The sequence below is a fragment of the Puntigrus tetrazona genome, chromosome 1 (assembly GCF_018831695.1).
Source record: "Puntigrus tetrazona isolate hp1 chromosome 1, ASM1883169v1, whole genome shotgun sequence".
Lineage (NCBI taxonomy): Eukaryota > Metazoa > Chordata > Actinopteri > Cypriniformes > Cyprinidae > Puntigrus > Puntigrus tetrazona.
The window spans coordinates 14,938,114-14,964,434 of NC_056699.1; the positions used below are offsets into that span (position 1 = coordinate 14,938,114).

Sequence of the window (26,321 nt, forward strand, 5' to 3'; positions counted from 1 at the left end):
AATCCAGACAAGACAAAAAAAAGGGATGTTTAAAAGCTCTAAACGGAGGGTGGAGGAGGAGAGGGGTTAGTGCTAGCTTTCACATGTACATGACTGCACACAAGGGCCGTGGTGTTAAATGAGAAGCTTTGAACCTTCTGTACAGAAAATCTTTAACTGCGTTCAGATATTAGGTCAAACATCGAATTTCTTTCTCAGCGAAATGCCTCACAGTAGTGAATTTAACAGTATAAATAGCATCCTGTTCGTGAGACAAGAATTTGTTCGAGCTCCAGAGCTTTTTTTAAGGTCTGAGTGTACGGCCCCTAAACCACTGTGTGCCAAAATAAGACCAAGCAAGCGTAAACAAGTACTTCACCATCTAATCTGTGAGGAACCGAGAGCTTTTAGAGCTCGTGAGACTAAACAGCGTGAGTAAGTAACGTTGGTTTAATTTCTTGTAATAATTGTCTCTCTTTTCCTGTTTGCACGCAGTATGCTCTGTGTCACCGAGCGCAGGGGTTTTCCCTCCCTCTGTCTGTTGCAGTGGGCGGCTGGTGAAGCCATGAAGTATGCAATCCAGTCCAGTGCTTCAGGGCAGCCAGTAAAGTGTGCACTATTGTGTGCGGCTGAAAAAAAAAAAAAAAAAGAGAGCAAAAAAAGGAGGGGGGAAGAAAAGAAACTCAGTCCCTTTGTGTGGAGAGGACCCAGCAGGAAAGCGATTTTGCAATTACTTCAGCTTGCCGGCGAAGCAGGCTTGGTTCCTCTGATCTGCACACACTTGCACACCGGACTGTCTCACTCTGCACACTGCTTATACGAACACATATAAGAGCGAGCAGTGTTTACGGGCTGTGTTTGGACGCGCTTCGAGAGCCAGCAGCAATGCAAGTCTTCTGCCCCTGATGATGAAAGCAGACGTCAGACTAGCCCATGAATATTAATGCGGAGGTAGTCTGTTTCATAGACGGAACAGAAGGAAGCAAGATGGCTGCCCTTTAGGATTTGTTTAAGAGGAGACCTAGACGGTTTGTTGGAATTCTACAAAGTGGAAGGACTTGAAACAAGGTGAGAGAGTTTTCCTCTTCTTGGCCTTTTACCTCGGACCTCCAGGGTCTCTTTAATGGCTTCGAGTTCTTTTTAGCAGCGTACTATCTTTTTAAAAACCGTGAGCTGACATAAGAATGAAAGGATATTAGATAAAGCTTCACCAACATGGCTGACGTTTTCTGTCTCTCATTCTCCCTCCCCTCTCTCTCTCCCTTTTTTGTTGGCTTGTGCAGACAGAACGTATTTCAAGCATTTAAATCTCATTTGTCTTCATCAGTCATTTTTATCTAAGATGTTGTGCAGTGGACAGTTTAGGAATGCGTCTGCTTTTAAAAATGGTAATCTTTGTGAGGCTGTTGGCCAATTCTTCTTCAGGCTCTATTTCTCAATGCATCTCCCGTGCGGAGAGAAAGACTAAACAGTCACACTGCTAACAAAATTATCTTATCTCTTCAGTGTCCGCCGACCTAGATAGACATCTGCGTGTTCACAAAAGAGGCACTTTAGGGTCTAGAAAAATAAGAAATAAATAATAAAATTGGTAATATTTATTTAAATATTTTAAAACATATATATATGCATTCATTTTCATGTAAATGTGACAAGGTAATTATTTTCTTTAAATATGACAGTTCTTTTTGGCACGTTTCTCCTTTATTTTATATGTGCTTTGAATGAATGTAGGTGTTTGGCTAGGAATAATCAAGCTCCTTGCATTCATCAGTGAATGACAAGCAGACACAAAGGATAGCAGAGTGCTGAGGATTAAAAAAAAAAAAAAAAAAAAAAAAAAAAAAAACAGAAGAGCATAGTGGTGGAAGCCCACAAGGTCAGAAGCTTTAAAAGAACTGAAACCCAACCCCATAGCACCATTAGCTGAGGGCCAACACAGAGTGGAATTTTTGCCTAGTCTGACATTAATAGGATTTCCATTGTTTATTTGTACACATCTTAATTGTGTTTATGTCTACATTTTATGCTCACAGGTTTTCATTAGAAGACAAAATGTTTCAATTAGAGAACACCAGTTCTCTATATAAGTCCTTTGTATAACATTCAACTAAATAGGGAACAATTTAGTGTCCGTATTGAATTTTATTTTTATGCCATTAACATATTATTCACAGCTCATAGTCGTGTGCTGGAGTATTTGCATACGCCTGACATTAAACTATAGGCTGTTGAAATTAAGACTGGGCAAAGAAAATGTCAAATGCTTAAATAACTTGAGAAATATCCACAATATCCAGGTCTGAACATTTCAGATTTATTTTTGAATTCATAGTTGCTTTTGACGTGTAATAATCAAGTGAATTAGCTCAAGAAAACTGTTACAAAAGGCAACAGCAGCAACTCTTTTATCTGCACTAATGAATTGCAAATGTTACCTTTTCTTAACTGATTTTAACAGCCCTATTAAGATTTGCATAATAATTGGCTGCTGGAATAATACAGATAAAAGCCCTGTCCTCTTATTTTGTGTATTTAGCTTGTGTATTCCAGCATTCTGTTTAGATGTGAAGTGTGGAAGTCAGCCCATGCCTGCAAGGGGATCCTTTATGGAGTGCTGTCAATAAACGTGATAGAGAGGTGGTGCAAATGCTAATGTAACCACAGTAAAGGAATCTGGATACTGTATAAGCTTCCACTCCAAGTTTAAGTTTAGAACAGATAATCCTCTGATGATAGTAGTGGTGATCCAGCAATGCATCTGTCACTAAACATATTCTATATTCTTTAATATAATTCTAACGGTTGCATGTCTATGGTAACTGAAAATATACAACATTAGCCGGAGCTTATCTGGACTGGAAGCACAGGCAGACCTTTTTCTCTGATAAGAGTGTTTGGTGCAACACAATAATTTACTTCTGTTCAATGGACAGTTTCTATAAAGAAAAACTTTTGCCTCTATTTGCAATGAAAACATGGGGGTTTTACGATTATTTGTTGACAATATATATATATATTTTTTTATAGAGCTTATTAATAATGGCATATATACTGTATATCAATTATCATAACCATTGGCCAAAAACATTTTTCAGCATGCATAGTAATTTCTAGTATTAGGTAAAAGCTTATAGCTTGTACCGGACTTGATTAATATTGTTTTAAGTAATACTTTTTATGAAAAATCTGATGTAAACTGTTACAATAGCTCTGAGTGCTGTCCTTTATATGACACCATATACAGGTTTGTCTCAATCTGTCATACAGGTTGGTCACTGGACGTCTGCAATTTTGTCGAGACTTTTGGGCTGTTAGAATATGTATTGTTGTCGAGGTTTTTCAATCTCAGGCGTGAATTGAAGAGCACACTCCACGTGCGTAAGCGCACATGGTCGCTCTGTTTACAAACACTACCTCACAACCGAGTCACAGGGTTAGATGGAGAAGTGTACTTACACCAGCCAAGAAGGTCACTGGAAAGCACGGCCATTGACTACGCCAATTTAGACCCTTTCCAGAACGTTTGTATTCAAAAGACTTTAGCTAAGTTAAACGCGTGGCACGTGGCTTGCGTTGTTTCTGCTACCTTCAGTTCCCTGAAAACTACAAATGTCTTGTGGTTAAAGAACCTAATATATTTGTAAAACTCTAGTGAATTACTAAAAAAGTACTGACTGGTACCTTACTTCCGAGGAAAGCTAATGTCAATTAAGGCGAACAAAGTGATAGTGCGTTTATAAATGTGGTTTTCGGTAGGTTTTCTTTTTTCGGCTCCAGCTGTGTGGATTCTGAGAAAATCTGTCTGGTTACAGCAGAAGCAAAGAATGGTGATTCATAAAAGAAATGTTTGATGGGTTTCCCCTCAGAATCAAAGATTTCAAGACGTAAGAATCATATGCCACATGCTAATTTCGAAAAAATGGTGATGTCTGGTTGGGGTTATAGGGGGTTTTGCCTATGTAAGAACTGCTCAGAAGTTAGTCTGTTGCATGTGTCTTGTGAAACCTTTTGTGTGTGTACGTGGGGGTGCACACATTCAAGCATACCAGCAGACACACTAATCACAACCAGGCTGCACACAAGCCTCAGCCACAGAGTCAAGAAACCCGAAAAGATTCCTTCTTATAAATGACTTCATTAACATATTGTAAATAAACTGAAAAGGACAAAAAGAGGTATAAGATTCGCATGTGTATTTACTGGTTGCCAAGCCAAAAGTCACCTTGTTGACAGCAGATTTACCACAGAGACAGCTGGACCTCAATGTCATTCAAGACTGTAAACTACCCATAAGCCTTGGATGCCATTTCAAGAGGTTAAAGACGAACAGGGGTGGATCTGAAATTTGGGTCAGACAGAGGGTGTCTCAAAGTCAGCCCATGCTCGTTTGAAATATGGGCCTCTTCTGCAAACGCTTAATTATGTTCCATATAGCACGCTCCGTGGTGGTTTCAAAGTAAAATGCCCAGAGAGTGGCGCTAAAACGCGTTTAATAGGTGACCATTGCACGTTTTTTATTATGCTGCTTGAGGTACGTTTGGCAGCGGTTCAGAATCCAAAAGAGCCAGGTATTTCCAATGAGCCTAGGTTGCTCAAAGTGGTCCAACACTTTTCAGGTGTTTTTTGTGTCAGAGACCATGGCTGTGCATTGCAAGCAAGCAGCTATGACAACAACAGGATTTATTAGTAATATCTTCAATATTTTCAAGTCTCATAGCATCACTTTTAACCTGAACTACCAAAAAGCTGGTATTTTGACATTCTCACCTTGGTTCAGAAGATTCTTTTAAAGTTTCGTGCATTGAACAGTATTATCATTATATTATGTAGATACAGCTGAAGCCCTGTTCGAGGCTTGTGGTTTTTGTTATTTTTGGTATCAGTGTATCAGAGCTTTGGACTTGATAGATAAAGAGGTGACAACAGTTTACAGACATTGAACTAAAAACTTGCTCTCTTAACAATGTAAATGAGCAATATATAAATGTTTTGGAATTGAAGCTGAACAGGTAATCAGTGTAAAGAAGATAAAGTTAAAAAAGTTGTTATAAATATAAAAATGTATAAATATAAAACCTTTTTGCATCATAAACAGAAGGAATGTTTCATAACTAAGTGATATATCTAAGAGGAATGCTGTTCCAGAGACACTGGAATGCTACTTTGAAATGAGAAATTCAACATGACTCCTTTTTTCTCTAGAGTAAAGAAAATACAGATCTGTGTGTTATCCATTATAACATAAAGCTAAAGCCTAGGTAACCTAAAAATCTGCTTTACGTGGTAACATACATTATTTAACATGACCAAATACTACTGACTACTTAAGGTTATCGTATAAATATTTTAATGGTTTAGAGTAGCACATTTTAAAAGGGATTTGTTTCTTTTTCACTCATATAATGGAAGTCAAGGGGACTCCTGGCTTTGAGAGTAAAAAAACGAACACTGAAAAAAGACAAATTATATGCGGCTCATGGCAATACACTAATGTGTAAAGACACAAAATGATCTGTCTGTGCAAAAAAACAAACAGCATTTATATTGCTTTACGGCAGATCAAATGGACCATTGACACTCTATCTACAATCTCACTTATCTCCATATAGATACTAATATTCAGTGTTTTGTATAGACCAATCGTTTTATGCCACAAATCACATTCACTGTTCACTGTGTATGTTTTTGTTTACTCTCAAAGCCATGAGTCCCATTGACTTCCATTATATGACTGACAGACTGCAGCGGTTTGAGTCAAAAATCTTTGTTTGCGTTCTACTGAAGAAAGCCACCTACATCTGCAGATCTACCACAAACTAAACAGTTTGCCTAGCGATCCCATATCTGTCTTTGCTGCTTGTTGCATTAAAGAACTGTAACGCTTGATGTAGTAAAAAAAACATAGATTTCCTATTTGCTTTCTTTTTTTGCCACCTTCACTATTGCTAAGTTTAAGAGTCACACAACAGACAACATATTCTGAAATATTAGGAAATATTATATTATATTCCAGCCTCGAAAGCTGCACAGTCAGCATGATTTAGCAGGCTCTCAGCAAATAATCACTGAGAATCACAGTCATCCTTTCACTGCAGTGGCTATTAATAAGGTAGATGTTGGTGGACATCCAATTAGCATGCAGAATGTTGCCATTCAGGCAGAGTCAGAGCAGAGTGTTCTATTAGACACCAGTGGAGCATTACAATTACAAGGTTGTGTATTTCCAAGTGATCACTTTTATGAGTTTAAGTTGCATTTTTGCTTATATGGCAGGGTAAATCTATCCCATCGATACTCAGCATTTTAGATCTACAGCACTGTGTGCCTATATATTTTCTGCACATATACGCTTCTGTATATTAGTTAGAATGTTTTTTTTTCTCCATCACTGAATCAGAGTTACGTGTCAGTGCTGTGAACTGGCAGTTTTTTTTAATGATGAAGATCATTTAAGGGTATTGTTGAATTAATTATACTTAATATAAACCGAATAAGATGATGTAGTTAGCAAAGTGCACTTATCTCAAAGTGAATCCATCTCAGTTAGTGATCATTTTATTCTTCACACCATAAAAAATGAAACAATGAGCTTTATATATGGTTGCAGTAACCTTGTTGCAGAGGCTGTAGAAGTCTTTCTTCACAGTTGCCGACTGATGAAGTCTGATGTCATTGACCCCTGCATTCAGCACAACTGGTCAAATGCTCTTGGCATTCCTACTGGTATTGCATTGACAACTGCATCTAGCTCCAATTCTCCCATCCACAGGTTACACTAATATATATATACAGATACTATATTTTAATTTTACTCTAAACTTTTTAAAAATGAATGTCATTGCGGCTCAGGCAATAATGGCAGGGGAAACTGTTTAAGGACTTACAGAGGGACATTTTATTAACCGAATCTTTAATCAGTGCAGACACGTAGCAAACTCTTATCGATAACATCAAGCTTTTTTTTTATTTATTGTTGAGCCTGACTTTGTTCAATCTTTGTTTTGTAATTCTGAGCTTATTTTCTTCCATTGAAACCCCCTGTCCAGATACAAGAGCTACAGTCAAAGTGAAAAGATTGCTTCTCAGCTTTTATGTCATGGTAGTAAATAAAACTCTGTCACATACAAAGAGAGCTGATCCCGCCAGAATCAATGTGGTCAGCACATGTTCACTCTTTTGCATTTTCTCTATCTCTGTCCCTCTTTATCTGTGTCAGTCATTCATGCTCAGTTAATGTTTAGAGCAGATGGCCATGCAGCACCAATATAATGATCACCATGGCTACCACGCTCTCTGAAAGAAATTTGCTTTGCCCTGAGCAGAGTTCATCAAATTAGTCAGATATATTGACTGGTGCAGACAAAAAGAAACAGGGAGGGGGTAGTAGTAGATAGAGACAGAAAGAATGTGAGAGGAATGTATATTGGAAGCATATTTTGAAAGTTAGAAGGTAGGATGTTGTATGACGATGTGAGTAATTACACATTAATTACACTGTAGTAATCTATGGCTGTATTTACTATGCTTACTGATGGTGTTTGACTCTGAAGCAAAGGGTCAACAGGTTCAGTCTGCTATGTTACAGCAGTGCCTTTCACACCGCTTTAGCTCCAGAACAGTACAGTACTAAAGTACCGGGATGATTTTGCACTAACTAACTAACGGGTTGCATCTGCACTAAGAAGTGACGTAAACCAGTCGTCAGCAAACTCATTTGTGAGTGGCTTTCAACAAGGGAAACAAAGTCAAAAAAATAGAAGAACGTTAACGACAGGAGAATGCCGGACACTGTCATTGGAGCTGTGTTTTTGTTGTGCCTCATGGGTTTCATATTAATGGACATGGAATGTTGACGTTTACATAAATCGATCGAAAGAACAGAAAGGATGACTAAAAGAATCTTCAACGTCAGCTGCCAGTGCTACATGTTGAGTTTGATTGAAGCAGAAAACGCTCATAAAAGAAATAAATTGATGCGCTGTATATGTTTACACAGTGCTTTACATCAAGGCAGGTGAGGGCTTAAATCAGCCTACACTTATGTCACTGATTGTTCCTACTACTTTTTTAGACCCTACTCTGAAGTAGGAGCTAATTTAGTTCCTCCAAACTGAATTCCTGTAACTAAAATGACTAAGGTTACTTTTTCCTGAGTGCGAACACGCCAAAATTGTGGAGTAGTTCCACAATTAGGTCAGGTACTATGAAATGGTTCCTGTGGTGAGAAAGGCCCTCATGTTAGTTACACAACCTATGCTGAGTTAATTATCATCCACTCTTCTCAATCGCCACCACAGGTAAGGAAAGAGGCAGTGTAGATGTAAATGAATAATTACAGATAACCAAACCAAGCAGTAGATGGATAGATAGATAGATAGATAGATAGATAGATAGATAGATAGATAGATAGATAGATAGATAGATAGATAGATAGATAATACATAGTACCATAGTAAGTCATTATAACATATCTGTATATAAATAATTCTGTCATGTCAGCTTGATTATTTGCAACTTTTTAGCTGTTTCCTTTCTTATTGGGCTTAATATTTTAAACGGTTAACACAACATAATCTTTGGTTGTATCAATATAGGTCGTGCAAAGGCCGTTTAGAGTGAACGAGATCACAAAGACTTGATTGCAAACAGCAGAGCCACATCTGCCTTCTATTAGAAACAAAGGACAATGGCAGGTCCGACGCAGTCCTGACTCTTCAGAGAGGACCTATAGCTGTGGGTGAAATTACAAACAGAAGTGTATATCTGCTCAGCTTTTGAAGTAATCTACCTCTATTCAAATCCTCTCCCACAAAGAGGATTTGAAATGTCATTGGGGATGCACAAAGCGTGCAGACAAGGAAAAATGAAGTAACTTTAAAAGCATACAACAACTTCTATTATTTTGTCTTATTTTTTATTCCGTTGTTTCAGGGCTAAAATAAGAAAGTGATACATGCAATCAAAATATCACAAAAGTAAACTCATAGTGCTCTTCCAAATAGACTCCAAGGCATGTCTCATACCTTCCCCCGTACACATGCTGACTCTCTATAAATACCCATTCATTTCAAAGGGGTTCTTTTCTCTTTGTTTCCATTCTTATGCTTATGTCTTCTTGCTTCTTATTGAAAATGACAAAATGTCACGGATGGTGTTGGCACCATTAAAGCTCAGGCTTTGGAGTTCAAGCAAGAAAAGTTTGTTAGAAATGTCTCCTGAGTCATAGTGCTGATGTGTTGAATGGATTCAGTTTTGTTTAGTTTTTTTGTTTTCTTACCTAAAACACACACACACACACACACACACACAAATTCCAATGACAGCATAACACTTGAAAAGGAAAGATACACTGGTCCTGATTATGTTAAGTAGCGTGTGGTTTCTTTTTCTTTTTCTCTTTATAGCAACTTGGAAAATACGTTTTCAAATCATTGTTGGTAAGACCAAGTCAAACTTGTAAACAAATGGCAACAAAAGTTGACTGTGAAAGCTGACATTCTTGCTGATCTTGTTACTCCTCTCTGTATGTCAGGGGAAAATAAGGTATGGTTAATGCTTAAAGGAGAAGTGCGAGAAGGACACTTTTACAGCCATGCATGCGTGACATTTAAAGCACACTTGCACATGAGCTGTATGATCAAATTACAGTGGGAGGAGCCAAGGGATGAAGTTTCACTCAAAAGCACAACTGCAGTCAAACACCCATTGGCAGTATGTTTACTAAAGCTCAGATGAACAACATGCTACATGACGTTATCTATTTCAGTACTAGAGTAGTAATGTTGTTCTTTTTCAAAGATTTTCACAGGGCAGAAATATGACACATTTTGCATATTTGAAATGGCTAGGACCAAAAGAAAAAGAAAAAGAAGCTAATCCTTAATTTATTTGATTATTTTGCATTGAGGACTAATGTAAAAAAAACAATGACATTGTGGACCGCATATATTTGACACTTATTAAACTCTTAACCTCAATCATATTTTTTAAGTTAATTAAATATATTAATGATTCACTTGTTTGTCTTTAGTACTACTGTTAGAGTGTGTACCATGAAAGACTGAAAATGTTACTTCCCACTGGCCTACTGTATATTTAGACAGCAACCCCGAGGCTAAGGAACTGTTAAATCACTTAACAATAAATACCATTGCTGTGGTAGCTTAGTGCTTTGGTGTACTGCTTTAGCACGCAAAGCACTGATCAGTTGTACACATTTATTTAGTAAAGTGGGACATCACAATAGATGAGAGTTTTTGAGAGATCATTGTAAATATACACACAGAGAGAATGAGAATCTGAAAGGAAGGAAACTCAAAAAACAGGACGGACAACAAACTGAATTCAAAGCCACTCCCTGTTGTTAAGTGACAAGATAAAGAAGATATTTAAGATAAAGAAATATTTTTATAGTATGCAAGACTGTAAAACTCACTAAGACGCTAAGGATTGTCAACATAAGTTCTTATAAAACATGTTTAAAAAATATTAAAATAGAAAAGGCATTAATCTTTCTATTTTAATTCCATATCTTGACACAGCTAATGGAAACCCATTGTCTTAAAGATATATATACATACAAAGCTTTCAGCTGAGATCTCGTGCTTTGTCATTCTTGCTCAGAGAGATTTTTCTCTCTTTTTTGTGCTGTTTTCAGTGTGGGTTTATCCTACTGGGTCAAGCTGTTTAGCTTTCTCAGCTGTTGGAAAACCCTGAAATGGCTCTGGAATGGATCCATATTCAAGTTTCATGTAGCACACATGCAGGCTCTAAACCAAACACAATCTCCCCTTTCCAGAAAAGAATTTATTAAAATATGAGTGAATACAGTCATATATATTACAGGCCAAATTACAGAAAAAAAATTATTATTATAATTATTATATTATTATTAGATACCAAATTATATTATATTATATTATATTATAATATAATTAGATACCATGCAAATACTTGCATGGTATAGCCAAAACTAAAGTTCCTTTAAATTTTATATGATGCAGATTACATTATTTATGAAACACAATTAAATGTTCATGAATTGTTCTCCACTGTACATCAACATACTGTATGGACCCATACAGTAATAAACATATTTTGTATTGATAAGACTTATAATAGAATATTCCAAACTATTTATTATTATTTCCATGCTCATGCTCTATTCACCAATATATTTTAATTATTTATTGAATGTATAGTGAAGCTTACCTTAATAATGCCACTTTGATAAATGAAGTATTATGAATATAACATAACTAAAAAAAAAGGATAGGTACAGAGAATGGAATAGCAAGATATTCTGTATTATTCTGTCTTGTTAAAACATTTCACGACAGTTAGGGCAGTTTTTATGTCTGTTTGATTCAGCGCTTTTTTATTTCTTTTTTTTTTTACAAAAGAAAATAGAAGCCATTTGGTATATATACTACACAACCCTTAGTTTATTAACTTTGTATGGGAAAATGCAAAGAATGCAAATTATGACTTTTTTTATGAGTTTCTCTGGTAATCATGTCTGCTTTGAAATAGGGGCTAATATTTCACAGCAGAGTCTGACTTGGGAAGGGACACAACATTTGGAATTTCCTTCTAAGCACATCTTTAGGCCAATTCGATTTTGATTATCTTACATTTTATTTTTACAGTCCTGATCACTAACCATTTAGTAATTCAGTCATTTTCCATGTCTTCCATGTAGGACGCAAAGAGGGCAGCCTTGTGAATGGACCCTGAGCAGACCAGATGGAAACAGAAAAGACCAGCCATGAGACGGAAAAAAGTCTGATACTTTCACAAATCAGTGCCACTCAGCAGACAGACACTCTTCTCACTAAGCGCCAGAATGGAGATCCGTCTCAGCAGTTCAATGGGGACACTAATTGGAGCCATTTCAAGTCCAACACAGTAGTTTACCCAATGAAAAGTCAACAGGAGAATTGTTCTGGGCCTGCTAATATGCAGGGGATATTGGATCAAAGCATGTATGAGATGAATGGACAAATGAAACATGCTCTTAGTGAACAGACATTTTTAGATTTTCACCAGCCTAAAAAACTCTGCACTGATTCAGAAGTGAATGGAAATGAGGATCTGAGGCTTTGGGATAATGGGGATGCAGGAATGGAGAACCATTTAGAGGGATTCCCTAAGCACAACAAGCCAGGGGATTTTGAGATAAAGCATAGTAAAAGAAACTGTACCTTTCCCAATGGGGATTTATTCTTACTGTCAAGGAACAAACAAGTTCCAATGCCCAATGGTGCTACAACAAGCCCACCCTCAGTAAAGGGTACAACTGGTGACCTCTTAGAGAAAACTTTGTCTCAGTATTACCCAGAGCATGTGTCCATCGCACCTCAAACCAACTCATCTCAAGTAGATCAGGTCACCAGCAACCTGCCGGAGCAGGAGACTCCTTCACCTTCATTAACCTCAGGTTTTCCTATTTCACCCCAAACATCTGCCTCCGAGCCACAAGGCAGCAATGACTACAATCCAGAATTCACAGTGAATGGATACTCTAGTTTTGCAGCCAAGAAGAAGCCTACTTATCCTCTGTCTGACCTGCCAGATATGGGAACACAGTTGCTGAGTCAGGAAGCTTCAGAGTCCAATGTGCCATCACAGACAGGCATCAATGGTTGCTCACAGATTCAAGAAGCTAGAGAAGGCCTTCTGAATGACTCTAATTGTTTAAGTAAGTCCAGTCGTGAATCTTATATACTGTCTCCAGTGATGACCGGAGTACCATCACAAAACACTCAGACAGGTCAGCAGAATCTACAGATTAAGGTGCTACAGAAACAACCAACCGATGAAAGCCTCCATGAAAATAGAGACTTTACCTTGCCACAGCAACAGATTCTTGAGTCACATATATTAGACGGCAGGTTCACCTCCCAGGCCTGTACATCAGCTTCTCACAATCAAGACAGTGAACAGAAAAATAAGCCTAAACCAGAACAGGAAAAGATGACGTCCAAGAATACAGATCAATCATCCCAGATGGAATGGATAGATTTAAACTCTGCTTCAGCACCACAGCCATCTACTGACCACCCCCAGATGTGGGATTTTTTCCTTCCACAGACCCACATGCAGAAGCATACAGACACACAGAGCCAAAGTCGTTGTATAAACAACTTTAGGTCTCAAAATTTCAACAATCCTGGTTGTCCCTCATATGAAAATAAGGCACAAGATAGTTACAAAAACTCCCTACCTCCTACACATTTCCCCCACAATTCTGTCCCTGAATGTCAACAGAACAGTTCTGGTATGCGCAATCATAGCAACATGCAATTTAACAAACATACATCCCAGCAACTGTGCAAAAATGACCAAGACCAGATACAATCCCAGAGCTTCCTTTCTCAGCCACCACCTGCTGAGCCTCATCAGCAAGAAAACAGCACATTTCCCCATCAGCTCCCTCAGGATAGACAGAATATGCAAGCAGCTCAACATGCAGCTCCACAATCACAAGATGTTTCCAACAGCCAGGAAGATGCACCACTCTTGAAAAGGCTTAAAACAGAGGGATGCCTTCCTTCAGAATCCCAGAAGTTAGCTCTAGGTACAGAAACCCCAGCACAAACACTGTCTAGTCCAACTATAAGAGAACACTTTACATTTCCAGACTTTTCTAAGTCAAATGTACAATTCTTGACTAAGGAAGCTGAAACTCTCACAGAAAGAAAACTGCAGAACATGCAGTACTCTCAGAACACCAGTAAACAACATCCAAACTACAAGCAACCTCTCCAACACAGGCTACATAATCATGTGGAATTTCCTCAATCTCCGATTCCTCAATCACAACTGTCACAAGTTCCTAATAATCTTCAGATACCTGCTCAAACATTTACCAAAGCTGAATACCAAGAACCCTTTGGTCAAATCCAGAGAGAGTCTCTCCCAATCCAAGGTGCTCAAGGAGATTTACAGAGGCATGCAGCCTTGCGAATGCACCTTCTGGAGAGGCAGGAGCGGCAATTCCCCAATAGTATCAGGCCAAGTATGCCGACCATAAAAAGTGAAAACTGCTCAGGTTTAGAAACCTCAGCTCGATTTCCACCCATAGAAGTACAACAGCAAGTTCAAGACAAAACCAAAGTCACACCAGTAGTAGTAAAGCAGGAGCACCCTTCTTTGTCGTGTGAACAAAGTCAGCAGAGAAGCATTCTAGCTACCATGGAACAGCAGTTAAAACAGTATCAGCTCTCACCGGTGTTTGAAAGAAAGTCTTTGGTCAACAAGTCACCCAATAAGGTGAAGGTAGAGATGGCTGGACCTGTGACTGTTCTTTCAACCAGTGCTGAGGGGAATTTTAAGGAACAGTGCAAACTACAAAACTTCACCCCACCTAAAAAGATTGAACCTGGTTTACAAACCTTTTTGGAGTCACCCTTGAAGATGCTTGATACACCAATAAAAAACTTGATAGATACACCTTTGAAGACACAATATGATATTTCATCATGCCATTGTGTTGGTAAGAGGACAGCTTCTGTAAGACTTAATGTTAATAGTTGTAATAATAATAGCTGCATCTTAGTAATATTTTGTTGTTATTAATGACATTATATCTCTTATTAGTGACCATCTACTAAATCTACACAATGTCTTTCTCTTATTCTTAAATCCACAGATCAAATCAGTGAAAGGGATGAGGGCCCATATTATACTCACTTGGGATCAGCACCAACTGTTGCAGGCATCCGCAAAATTATGGAGGAAAGGTATGATATAATAAACTCTAATGATATTATGAACTAATATAACATATGTTATATTACTACCTTTCTCTTTGACAGGTCTGGACTCACTGGAAGCGCGATTAGGATTGAAAAAGTTGTGTATACAGGAAAGGAAGGAAAGAGTGGACAGGGCTGTCCCATTGCTAAATGGGTAAAGACAATTTATTCTCATCCTGTGCAGTTTTGTCTGTGCATATGTACAGTATTGCCTCTCTTTGTGTGGTAAATGTTTAAAGCATGATTGTTGGTTTTCTTGTTAACAGCGCCCCCTATGGAAAACATAATTACTTAACAGATGTCTGATTTCTAAATATATGTGTACATATGCATTATGTTGTGTAGGTAATACGGAGGGCAAATGTAGATGAGAAACTTCTGGTCTTGGTACGAGAGCGAGCTGGTCACTCATGTAAGACATCCTGCATAGTAGTGGTCATCCTAATTTGGGAAGGCATACCAATCAACCTGGCTGACAGTCTCTACTCAGAACTCAGTGACACTCTAACAAAACATGGTGCCCTAACCAACCGCAGATGTGCTCGAAATGAGGAGTAAGGAGAAATGTTTATTTCTACAGTGAACACTCAGTAACCAAAACTCAATTTATCAATTCACAATTAATCCAAATTGATGATCTTAGGTCGTTTTATTGATACGTACATATCTAACCACTTATGTCTTGACATAATAGTAATGTATAGTTATGTTGTTGAGTATATTTAATAGCGTTAACAAAGTATAACAGCCTATACAATTTATATTAATGTATATTTACGAAATGCTTCTGTTATTGTCTTTAGGAGAACATGTGCATGTCAGGGTTTTGAACCTGATGCCTGTGGAGCTTCCTTCTCCTTTGGTTGCTCATGGAGCATGTACTATAATGGCTGCAAATTTGCTAGGAGTAAAATCCCTCGAAAGTTTAAACTACTTGGGGATGATCCTAAGGAGGTGAGATGCTAACAAACCATCACACAACTTTAATTACATATGAATTTAGGGCAACTAAAATTAACAGGAGTATTTGTATTCTTTTACAGGAAGAGAAACTGGAACAAAATCTCCAGGGTCTTGCTACCTTAATTGCCCCAACATATAAAAAGATGGCACCTGATGCATACGGCAATCAGGTACATCTCTACTTCAGGTCTAATACCACTATCAAGCTTATGTAGGATTGCTGAGTTTAGTGAAATAATAAGCTGCTGTGATGTTGTAATATTTGAATGTCATAGCAAAAGTGACTCATTTCTATATATCTACCTACATTTGACAGGTAGAGCATGAACACAGAGCTCCTGATTGCCGTCTGGGACTAAAAGAAGGACGGCCATTTTCTGGGGTTACAGCCTGTCTAGACTTCTGTGCTCATGCCCACAGAGACCTTCACAACATGCAGGGGGGCAGTACTGTGGTAAGAATTAAATGTTTTTAATAGAGGGCCATAACAATAAAAAGCATCAACTAAAACAATAGTTTTCTTTTCCAACCCATACAAATCATTTACACTTTGCTCTATACCTTGAAAATGAAAAACTGAGTAGTGTATACAATATTAAAAATTCCAAACATTTCTCTCTACCCCTGTTGTAGGTCTGCACACTAACACGAGAGGACAATCGTGAGATTGGAAAAATTCCTGAGGATGAGCAGCTACATGTGCTTCCTTTATACAAGGCCTCATCCACTGATGAGTATGGCAGTGCTGAGGCTCAGCTGGAGAAGACCAAGACTGGTGCTATTCAGGTGCTCAGTGCCTTTCGTAGACAGGTGCGTTTGCTACCAGAGCCTGCCAAGTCTTGCCGGCAGAAGAAGCTGGATGCCAAGAGAGCTGCAGCTAACAAACCAAACAACCCCAACACACCTAACTCTAAAATGGACAACACCCAGCAAGCAAAGCAGAAACAGGCTGCTTATGAGAACCTAAGCCAGACCACATCTATAACAGGTACAGAAGCAAAGCTTCAAAAATCATTATTCAGTATATAGTTTATTTGGGGAATGTAAACTGAATTATGTAACCAAGTAATGGAGCAGATTGCAAGTGTTTATCAATATTAAAATCGAAAGTTTACATTTATGTCTAATTGGCTTATTTCTTCCAGGCCCAGGAAATGTGAGACCAAATCTGGACTCTGGGCATCTCCCACATCCTCATGCTGCCCATCAGCCTCAGCAGCAGCATCAGCAGCAACCACAACCTAATCTTAACCCCTCTTACACTGTCCAGCCATTCCCTAGATTCTCTAATGCATCAGGAAACTTCTTAAACAGCTCTAAATCAGCAAACCCACATCCCCAAACCTCATCTTCTGCCGGTCCTTATCCCTCTCCTTTACGTGCACCCAACTCTTACATTAATGTGTCTAATGCACCCACCCCATATCCCAGGTCTCTTACACCAAACCCTCTCTACCCTGGTTACCAATGTAATGGAGTACTCCCCATGGACAACTACCACCCTTACTACTCTTCCAATCTCAAGCATCCAGACATGTATCACCCCCAAAGAAATCCACTGTACTCTGAGCAGCAGTACAATGCACCTCAACATTATGGGGTAAACTACCCACCACACTATGGAGAGCCTAGCTTGCCAGCCAATGGTTATGGCACCTGCAACATGAAACCTGGTTATGGTCCTAATATGCCGCCAGATGCTTTCTCCAGACCTCCCTCCACCCATCTACATTTGGACTATGCAGCTATGGGTAAAAGCGGCCAGTTTGAAGCCTACCCCAAGCCTCATATGTCACAGAATCCTCAGATGTTTCCCCCAAATCTAAATACCTTAAGTATGCAAAACAAAAAAGATTTACAGATAAACATGCATGGAGCAAATGGTATCTCTCAGGTGTTTCCTCCTTTGGGTACTGACTGCTTCAACCCAGTCCAACCTCAAGGTTTGAGGCTTCCATGTGAAAATACCCTTATTAACCCAATAGTCAAACAGGAACCCATTCCCCAGACCTCAGAACAAAAAGAAAAGGAGGATGTGTGGTCTGACAGTGAGCACAACTTCCTTGACCCTGAAATTGGAGGAGTGGCAGTGGCACCTAGTCATGGGTCAATCATTATTGAGTGTGCCAAGAGGGAGCTCCATGCGACTACACCACTCAAGAAGCCTGACCGCAATCATCCCACCCGTATCTCTTTAGTGTTTTACCAGCACAAGAACTTGAACGAGGCAAAACATGGGCTGGCTCTGTGGGAAGCAAAGATGGCAGAGAAGGCCAGAGAGAAAGAGGAGGATGCTGAGAAGCATGGTACTGAAAATACATCCACCAAGAGCAGTGGAAAGAAGGTGAAAAGAGAACATTCAGAACCTTCAGAACCTCCATATAAGCAATTCCTTCTCATGCTTAATGAGCGGTCATCATCCTGCACTACCAATACATATGTAAGCACAGCTCCCTATGCCTTCACCAAGGTGACTGGGCCTTACAATCAATTCCTGTGAAAACAACCATAGGTCCAGAGCATTCACAAACACAAGAGTGGCATCAGACAAATTAAATGGTGCTACAATATAGTGTTGCAGACCTTTGTGCCACTGTTTGTGTGAAGTTATTAAAGTAGATAGATTCAGTATCCTACTATATGGAAAGGCAGATCATCAGTGGGTTTTTCATGCTCTTAAGAAGTCAAGCTTTACTGTTTTAATCAATTGGAAATATTTATTTATTATTTAATTACTCTATGATAACACACTGTTCTTCATCCGTGGTGCTTGGAGTCCAACAGATCTGGACATATTACTGGAAACAAAAATACTCATGTTTGGTGACTTTTGTGGCTAATCACTTTTTATGGTGCTAGGGAGTGTTTTGAATGCAAATGTGTTTTTAAATGCCTTTCTGTAACAACACACATCAAAACACCTTGTATAATATTTTTAAGCAATTAAGAAAATATTTTGCTTAGTGTTTTAGAAGCACTTTTTGATAATAGTGAGGGTATTATTTTACGCCCTCCAATCTGAAAAACAGTTCATTACACTGCAGCCATTTTAGTTTCACGATGCAAAACAATAACGATGAACTCCATGGTGCATAGTCAAACATCATTTATCAGCCTTTTAAAGAATTTCTCTGGTGCTTACACAATTTCAGAAATCCTTTATACTTACTGTATTGTGAGCCTCTGAGGGTCAATTTTGTAAGAGTAATGTTCTGATTCACTAAAACTGTGACAATTCAGAACACTGAATACAGATACTTGGAGTCAAGGAATATTAGGTCAATATTAGGTCATTAAAACATGTATCAAGGAACACATAACAGGGTTACCTTTGCATCAATGTCACTGTTTCAAAGGCAGCTGGCTTGGCTTGCTGTGGCGATTATAACATAATGCAACTTTAGCTGTATAAAAAAAAGTTGAGATTTGTACAGTAAATTATTATTATTATTATTTTCGAATGTATGCTTAGATAATAGCTTAGTAAAGACGAGTACTATTACTTTGGGTTTGAACTGATCTTATTTCAAATGGTGCTACTTGACCTGCTATACACATAATGTGAGAATTTCTAAGGGTGTTGAGAAGGCTTATGAATGATAGAAAAACCTACTTATCATATACCTCAGAACCAGTTTGGCAATAGAATTATAATACCAAGGTGTTTCTGTTCTTTTATTTCCAAACACTTTGTAGCAAATATAACACAGACCTTAAGGCCATCATTGATGCTAAGTTCATTTCTTACTTTCTTCACACTTGATCTATTTAGAACGGGGATGCCCAATTCTGATCCTGGAGATCATCTGTCCTGAAAAGTTCAGCTCCAACTATTGTGAAGCAATCCTGAAGACCTTAATGAGTTGCTTCAGGTGTGTTTGCTTAGAGTTGGAGCTAAACTTTGCAGGACAGATGATCACCAGGAGAAGAACTGGGCATTCCTATATTAGAAAGTATTACTTGAACTTCAAGTTTCAACGGAATTGCAAAATCAGGGATATCAGCTCATTTCTGTGCATAAAAATCACTTGTGTTCATGTTGTCTTCTCTAAATCAGGTTTGAGCCTTTGCGTTTTAAATTGATCGGAATTTCTTGTATATACTATACGCATATCTAACTTTGTTATAAAACTAAAATAATCTAAATTTGTGTACTGTTGAAGCAGAATGCTGATGAACTCTTCAAGAAATAATTTGAAAATATTTTAACATGCACTGATTTAATTAAAGGGAAAGTGTCAAAAAATATATAAAGCAATATTTGCCGTTTACTGAAAGGTAAGATCAAGTCAGTTAAACTATTTTGGGCAAGTATTAGCTGCATATGTATACTTTGAGGCTAAATGTATTTACAACCACTAAACATTTTAATGCCTCTTACACAACCCTGTCCACTGAAATCAAATTACAAAAGTGACAAATAATTGGTATTGAATTACATAGAACTCATTCCGCTCTGACATAAGTTAAAGCACTTCGTTTTTTTTTTTATAAAAATAATAAAAATGTAAATTCAAAATAGGTAGATTTTTGTAAATTAAATAGATTATGTCACATTGTATATACCACATGTTTGCATTGCAGAAGTCTAAGTCCATGTTATGTACAAAGTTTAATTTAACATGTTAAAAGTACCTTCACTCCACACATATAATTATAGATTTTGCCCCTAAAATCTTTGTTTTGTTGGTATTCAGGTCACTTTTTCTTTTTTTGAATACAACAGCAAAGTTTACAATGTTTTTTTTTTTTTGTTTTTTAGAAATCACTTTGATGTACTGACTAGTTATGAAAGAAGCTTCCATTTTTGTAGTTTAAATTAGATGTTAAATTTCTGTGTACAGAACCCAGCTTGAGTAGCAGGTTGTGTATGAAGCAAAAGTGGTGGTTAAAATTTTGTGAGTGACAAGAATAGCCATACTTGAAGATGCTTCGGAGAGTTTCTGAGTGGAGTCAACTTTACTTGAATGACTTTCTGACTTCAACTAATGAACTGGGGTGCACAACTTTTACATTAAGCTAGCTGTCTATGTACACCTGTTGGTATTTTGCCATTAGACACTAAAGGTTTAAATGTGCTATTTTCTGCCTTTTTGTATTGCTTCCCCTTTTCCTTTCAAATTTGTAATGCTTAAAACAATGAATTAAGAATGGCTTTGAATACTGTAAGTATTGTAATGTACTGAAGAACTGAATGCAGTTTATTTGAAAGCTGTTTGTTATGATTTGTTATCATTCCTAATATTGCTGAAATGTGGGTTTTTTAATAAAAACTATATTTATTTCAAGAATTTACTGTAAATTGTGCAACTTTATATTTACAACTTTGACTCCTTTAACGATTAAATAAACCAAACAGAACATGATTTTATTTATAATTTGCAATGGTACAGTTACAAACAGTGCTTACAAAAGTATTTGACCCTTGAGAGTGATTTTTTTTTTTTTTTTTCCCTCTTTACAACACTTTGATTTTAGATTACTAATAAAGAACAACACAATGAAGTGTGAGGGTGTGAATAATTTTTACAATAACTGAAAGAACTTAAATTAGAATACATTTAAAACAATTTCTTCTTTAGTGCATTAATTTAATGAAGCTTTGGTTTTTTAATTAGGTCACAATTCAAACATGATGTTTCAAGAGAGATATATATATATATATATATATATATATTATATATATATATATATAAGACAAACTCTTTTTGTACTAATACCCAATTTATATTGTTTTTTTAAATTTTGATAATTACAAACAAAGTTTTCAAAAATTACAAAAAGTTTAAACTTGTACACAAGCTTTAATGTGCTTACTTGCTCCTAAATTACTTGCCATAATAGGTGTATGAACAGGAAAAAAAAAGAAAAAAAGAAACAAAACACACACATTACTTAAAATGCATGTTTTTGCACTGAAACACATGCATTTTAAAGTACAGAAACAGGTATACCAAAGTAACTGCAAAAATAATTTGGCCATTTTACCAAATGAATGAGAGATGCGTCTGTGTGTGTGTGTGTGTGTGTGTGTGTCTTGTTCTAATAAATATAACAATGTTTGTAAACATTAATAAAACAAAACTTTGCACCAGGAACATGTAAAAGGCATCTTCTGGCCTTTTCTACCTTATTCTGAGATCACACTGCAGAGGGTCTAATGATCTTTCACTTTGTGAAGAAGTGCCATTTGTCCACTGCAAAATAAAAACAAAGGTTAACAAAAAGCCATGTAACTTTTAAAAGTATTAATAAACATTTAATACAATTTTACCTTCAGACGGTACTGGGAGTGGTTCCCCATATTCTGCGGCCTACAACAGAAAAAGAGCATTTGTCTTCTGTCTAATGCCAAAAATTAGCCGGTATGAAAGGACAAGTACTCACAGCTTCAACTACAGTACAGGCCTCTGCATCGCTGCATTTGAATGGGCTCTCACATAAGGAAGTGTTTTGACTAAGAAAGAGTTGGAAAATGTCGAAGTAAATGTCACTAATCACAACGTTCATCAAAATGACTAGAAAATGTTAAACAATTGAAAATGCTGAACAACAAATTAATTACAAAGAGAAACCCATTTAATAAATCTGAAATAAAACACATCTTACCAAACAATCTCATCGCCTTTCATCTTTTTTCTCATCACTAATGCTTTCCAGTAGCTGTGTGTTGATTTTATGACTTCTATAGCAAAGTCCTAATATAACAACAGCAACATTAAGATTAGATGATTATTATTAAATTGATTAACACTTTCTCTTAAATCAATCTTCCACGATACACTACCTTATCCTTGAACTGTCCATTGAATGCAAACTGGTTCTCAGGCTTCCCATCTGTAACTTTATATTTTTTAAACCAATCCACAGTAGCCTCAAGGTGACCAGGTTTAATCTTTCTGACATCCTCAATACCTGTTAAAGATACACTCATTGAGATTACAGCCATAAATGCTGATAATACAAACAATAACAAACCTTTTTTTTTTTTTTTAATTACTCACTGTTAAGGCTTGACGCATCAGGGTCCTCTATATTGATGGCTATTAGCTTCCAGTCAGTCTCTCCTTCATCTATTAAAGCCAGAATTCCAAGAACTTTAACCTGAATCACCTGCCCAGTTACACACACCTGTGACACGGACCCATAACCAATTTGTGTAAGGAAAGAAAGAAGAACGTGTTATGCAAAATAATAATAATACACTAAACAGTGGGTCAAAAATTACTCTTAACAGTGTTAGAATTATAATTTTTTTTTTTTTTTTTAAGTCTAAGAGGTATACAAAACAGTGAGGACTGAACTAAAAGGCCATTGAAAATATTTTAAAAAAGACAGAAATTTTGATTTTTAAGGTTTCTGTATTTTTTTTTTGGCAAAATACAAAACTGCTAAATGGTGTAAATGTTTTTGTAAAACCGTGATTCCACCCACCTTGGATCCGATCTCACACACGTCTATTGGGTCATTATCTCCACAGCACATGGTGTCCTTGTCAGTGTGGCCGGGATCTTCCCATGTCTTAAAAAAATATATATAAATAAATAAAAACACCTTTAAAGTAAACATATTTTTAGTATTTGTGTGACAGGATTAAAAAAAACTAAAAAAACAAAACATGCACAATGCAAGAATAAGAATCACCTGGGGAAGTGCACCATAGTTCCAAATGTAACCTTTGTTTGGAAAAATGTTAGCAACATATCGCAGTTTGCCCTTCTTCACATCTTGCTTGATCGGGTTCAGCGGTTCCTTTGTTGCGATCTGTGGACAAAAAATAAAAATAACATACTATTGCAGTGCATTAAGCACAATACCAGAACATGCAACATTTAAATGGTTTACTTTATTTAATCTTTAATTTCATGGTTAGTTATATGATATTATTTATAGGCTAATTATGGGCAGTTAAACTTTACTTTTAACAACTTAATGATATATAAATAACTTTATTATACCACGCTTTTTACAATTATTGTTCTTATATTCAATGTTAAATTAGTTTATGTAAAAACTTCAAATAATAAATAAAACACAAACACAATAAATTGCATTGTTAAAGTGCTATATAATATAGGTGCCTGGACTCGTCAAGTATTGACCGAATTGGCCAACTGATCGATCAATTGCTGGTCATCTTAGCCACAGTCAGACAGAAGAAAAACTGCTCGATGTGTAAAAACAGTGCTTCTCAAACCTATCCTGGGGACCCCAACCACAGCACATTTTGTACGTCTCCCTCGTTCTACACACCTGACCCAATTCTTCAGCTCTTTAGTAGCCTACGAGAGAGATATGCAACATACGTGGTGGCCGGGGTTCCCCCAGGACAGGTTTCAGAAAAAACATACTCACCTCCATCTTGGCATTTGACCAACGAGGTACTTCTACAACCATATTAAACAATATCTGTTAAAGACAGCACAACATTACTAACTTTTTTTTTTTTTTTTTTTACTATTTTGCTACAATCAGGTCACAAAATATACGATATGGTTACCTCATTTGTTTTAAACTTCTTTGCTGGAACACCACATTCCTGATAAAATGAGAAATGTGCCTTTACCTTGATGTCAATTAGCTTAATCGATTAATTGCTTGTTTACTTATTACCATCAGACATAATATTACCACTGATTTGAAGTACATTATTATACCTTCTATACCAACCTGTTCATCAGCAACAACATACAGAGGAATGTCATGGAAAGGGGATATGTACTTTCCGTCAGAGGTTTCTGCAAAGCAAATGTTACAATAATTCATACAAATTCAATTCCTCTCAAGCTATCAGCGAACTACTCTTTAAATGAGACCTTATGTGTTGCTAGATTGTGTGTTGTAACTTAAACGCAACAATAAACGGGCACATTCTACAGTTTAATCGTTAGGTTTTCACTTGAGGGAGCGCAGCCGTAAATGTCTCTTGCTTATGACGTTGAGAAATCTCCCGCCGTTAGACAACATAAACCCGCAGCAGGTAACATGTTCTGTCAGCAATTATAATTTTATTTGAGAGGTGCGAGCCGTTCGTAATGTTAATTTTTGTGAATGACATTAAAAGATGACAAGGGCAAACTTACTTAAGTAAACCCTGTAGTCGGCGGAGTTTGCTCGCCCTCTCAGCTCTGTAAGGTAATGCGACATTCTTCTCAAATGAAAGGTAGCGACTGAAAATAAAGACGTGCTTTCCCGCGAGGACTGTGAAGAGAAGAAGGCAGCAGAAACCCTCGTGGCAGTATGAATAACTGAACGCATTATTTATATCGACGTATATTCCTGCTTGCGTTTAAAGGTCTCACACATTTGGCGTCACAAAATCTCTTTTAGATATTACATACTGCCACCTATAGCCAGATGACCGAAAGTCACACAAACGTTTAGCCAAAGCATCCAAGCAAATATGCATGGGGAAGGACATTATATGAAATTTAGGTTACCTCTCACTTATTGTTGTTATTATTTTTGGTGATTTAAAGTAAGGGTTTTTTAATATAAGGCTAAACAAAATATTAGGTAAATGTAAGGCAGCTGGTGAGTGTTCAGTAGGGGGTGCTCTTCGCCTTTCTATAGCAGCTAAAAATAGCCTGTTTGAGGTAAAAACTCAGTATGTCACTGCATTGCCTCAGATTCACATTTTTGTTTTGTAGTTACAAACAAGAATATATACGCTTATACATCCTTAGAAGATACAAATTAATCAAATTATTAGTTTTACATACTTTTCCCTAAAGCTGACCACAGGCTAAGAACTAACTCTTTTAGCCTAAGAAGTTAGCCTAAGAAGGCTAACTCTTTTTTTTTTGTTTAATGAAATATCAGTTGTTCATATTTAACCCTGTCAAATTGTGCAAGTCACATTTGGGTGATGTTTAGAGAATAATTAAATCCTACATTTTTAGATACCAAAATATTATCAGCTATCGTATTAAACCACAACCATTGCAGGGAGCTTTGCGTGCATCCTAAAATGCAGAAGAAAACAAACTGGCAGTAAGCTGAAAAAGTGGCATCTGGAAATATTTACATTGTACAGACCGGGACTGATCTAAAGAGTTGCACAGACGTAAACTATAAAACTCCGCACACTGACATAAAATGTACTTTAATCTCCCTTAAAGGCACTCGAGGTAGGCAATGAGACGATAGAGACTTGTTATTGTACAAAGATTAAAGGCAACCAAAACCAATCAATACTGTGCAAATATAGTAGCCTCTATAAAGCTAGGTCCAGGTTGATGTAATCATTAGCTGTAACCAGTGGTGTAACCATTAGTATATCCAGTGGTGATAACTTCTTCCCACAACATTTTTCAGTTAAAAGGGAATGTAATTTTTTTTATGAAATACAGACACAAATCCCTTTTTATAGGAGACTTAAAAAATGTAATCTGTGATCCCCTTCGCCTCCATTATCTGACACTCCTTCCTGCTGCTAAAACCGATCAGAAACATTGATATGGTGAGTGAGTCATGTTGACCGGAAAGACACACAAACCATAAAAGTGTACCATATGACAAAAGTAAGCAGAAAGAGGCTAGAAGCGCTGTATAGGGCCACAATTCATATATATATATATACAATCTTTACTAATACAAGAAAGTCAAGGAAATTGT

At 37.1% G+C, this 26,321-nt stretch overlaps 2 protein-coding genes across 2 annotated transcripts; one reads left to right on the plus strand and one right to left on the minus strand.

Annotated features, from left to right (window-relative positions):
* Positions 1–623: 623 nt before the first annotated feature.
* tet2 (tet methylcytosine dioxygenase 2) lies at positions 624–20,995 on the plus strand. The gene is made up of 10 exons (XM_043234871.1): positions 624–1,047; positions 11,684–14,479; positions 14,636–14,726; positions 14,802–14,895; positions 15,087–15,295; positions 15,545–15,695; positions 15,785–15,874; positions 16,021–16,158; positions 16,338–16,692; positions 16,850–20,995. Exons 2-10 carry the CDS (start codon positions 11,728–11,730, stop codon positions 18,202–18,204), a joined length of 5,235 nt encoding a protein of 1,744 aa, XP_043090806.1. The 5' UTR covers positions 624–1,047; positions 11,684–11,727; the 3' UTR covers positions 18,205–20,995.
* A 56-nt stretch (positions 20,996–21,051) lies between these two features.
* Positions 21,052–25,020, minus strand: ppa2 (inorganic pyrophosphatase 2). The gene is made up of 12 exons (XM_043234883.1): positions 24,788–25,020; positions 24,375–24,442; positions 24,205–24,243; positions 24,060–24,113; positions 23,349–23,468; positions 23,139–23,225; positions 22,709–22,835; positions 22,492–22,619; positions 22,314–22,402; positions 22,092–22,161; positions 21,979–22,018; positions 21,052–21,901 (listed from the first exon to the last, which is right to left on the minus strand). The coding sequence occupies exons 1-12, from the start codon at positions 24,960–24,962 to the stop codon at positions 21,873–21,875; spliced, it is 1,026 nt and encodes a 341-aa protein (XP_043090818.1). The 5' UTR covers positions 24,963–25,020; the 3' UTR covers positions 21,052–21,872.
* Positions 25,021–26,321: the final 1,301 nt, after the last annotated feature.

Coding starts and splice junctions, on each gene's coding strand:
- tet2 (XM_043234871.1), top strand. CDS start 11,728: ATGGAAACAGAAAAGACCAGCCATGAGACGGAAAAAAGTCTGATACTT. Junction 14,896..15,086: donor GCTGTCCCATTGCTAAATGG/GTAAAGACAATT, acceptor TATGTTGTGTAG/GTAATACGGAGGGCAAATGT. Junction 15,696..15,784: donor TTGGGGATGATCCTAAGGAG/GTGAGATGCTAA, acceptor ATTCTTTTACAG/GAAGAGAAACTGGAACAAAA.
- ppa2 (XM_043234883.1), bottom strand. CDS start 24,962: ATGCGTTCAGTTATTCATACTGCCACGAGGGTTTCTGCTGCCTTCTTC. Junction 23,226..23,348: donor ACTATGGTGCACTTCCCCAG/GTGATTCTTATT, acceptor TATTTTTTTAAG/ACATGGGAAGATCCCGGCCA. Junction 22,019..22,091: donor CCTGTACTGTAGTTGAAGCT/GTGAGTACTTGT, acceptor TTTCTGTTGTAG/GCCGCAGAATATGGGGAACC.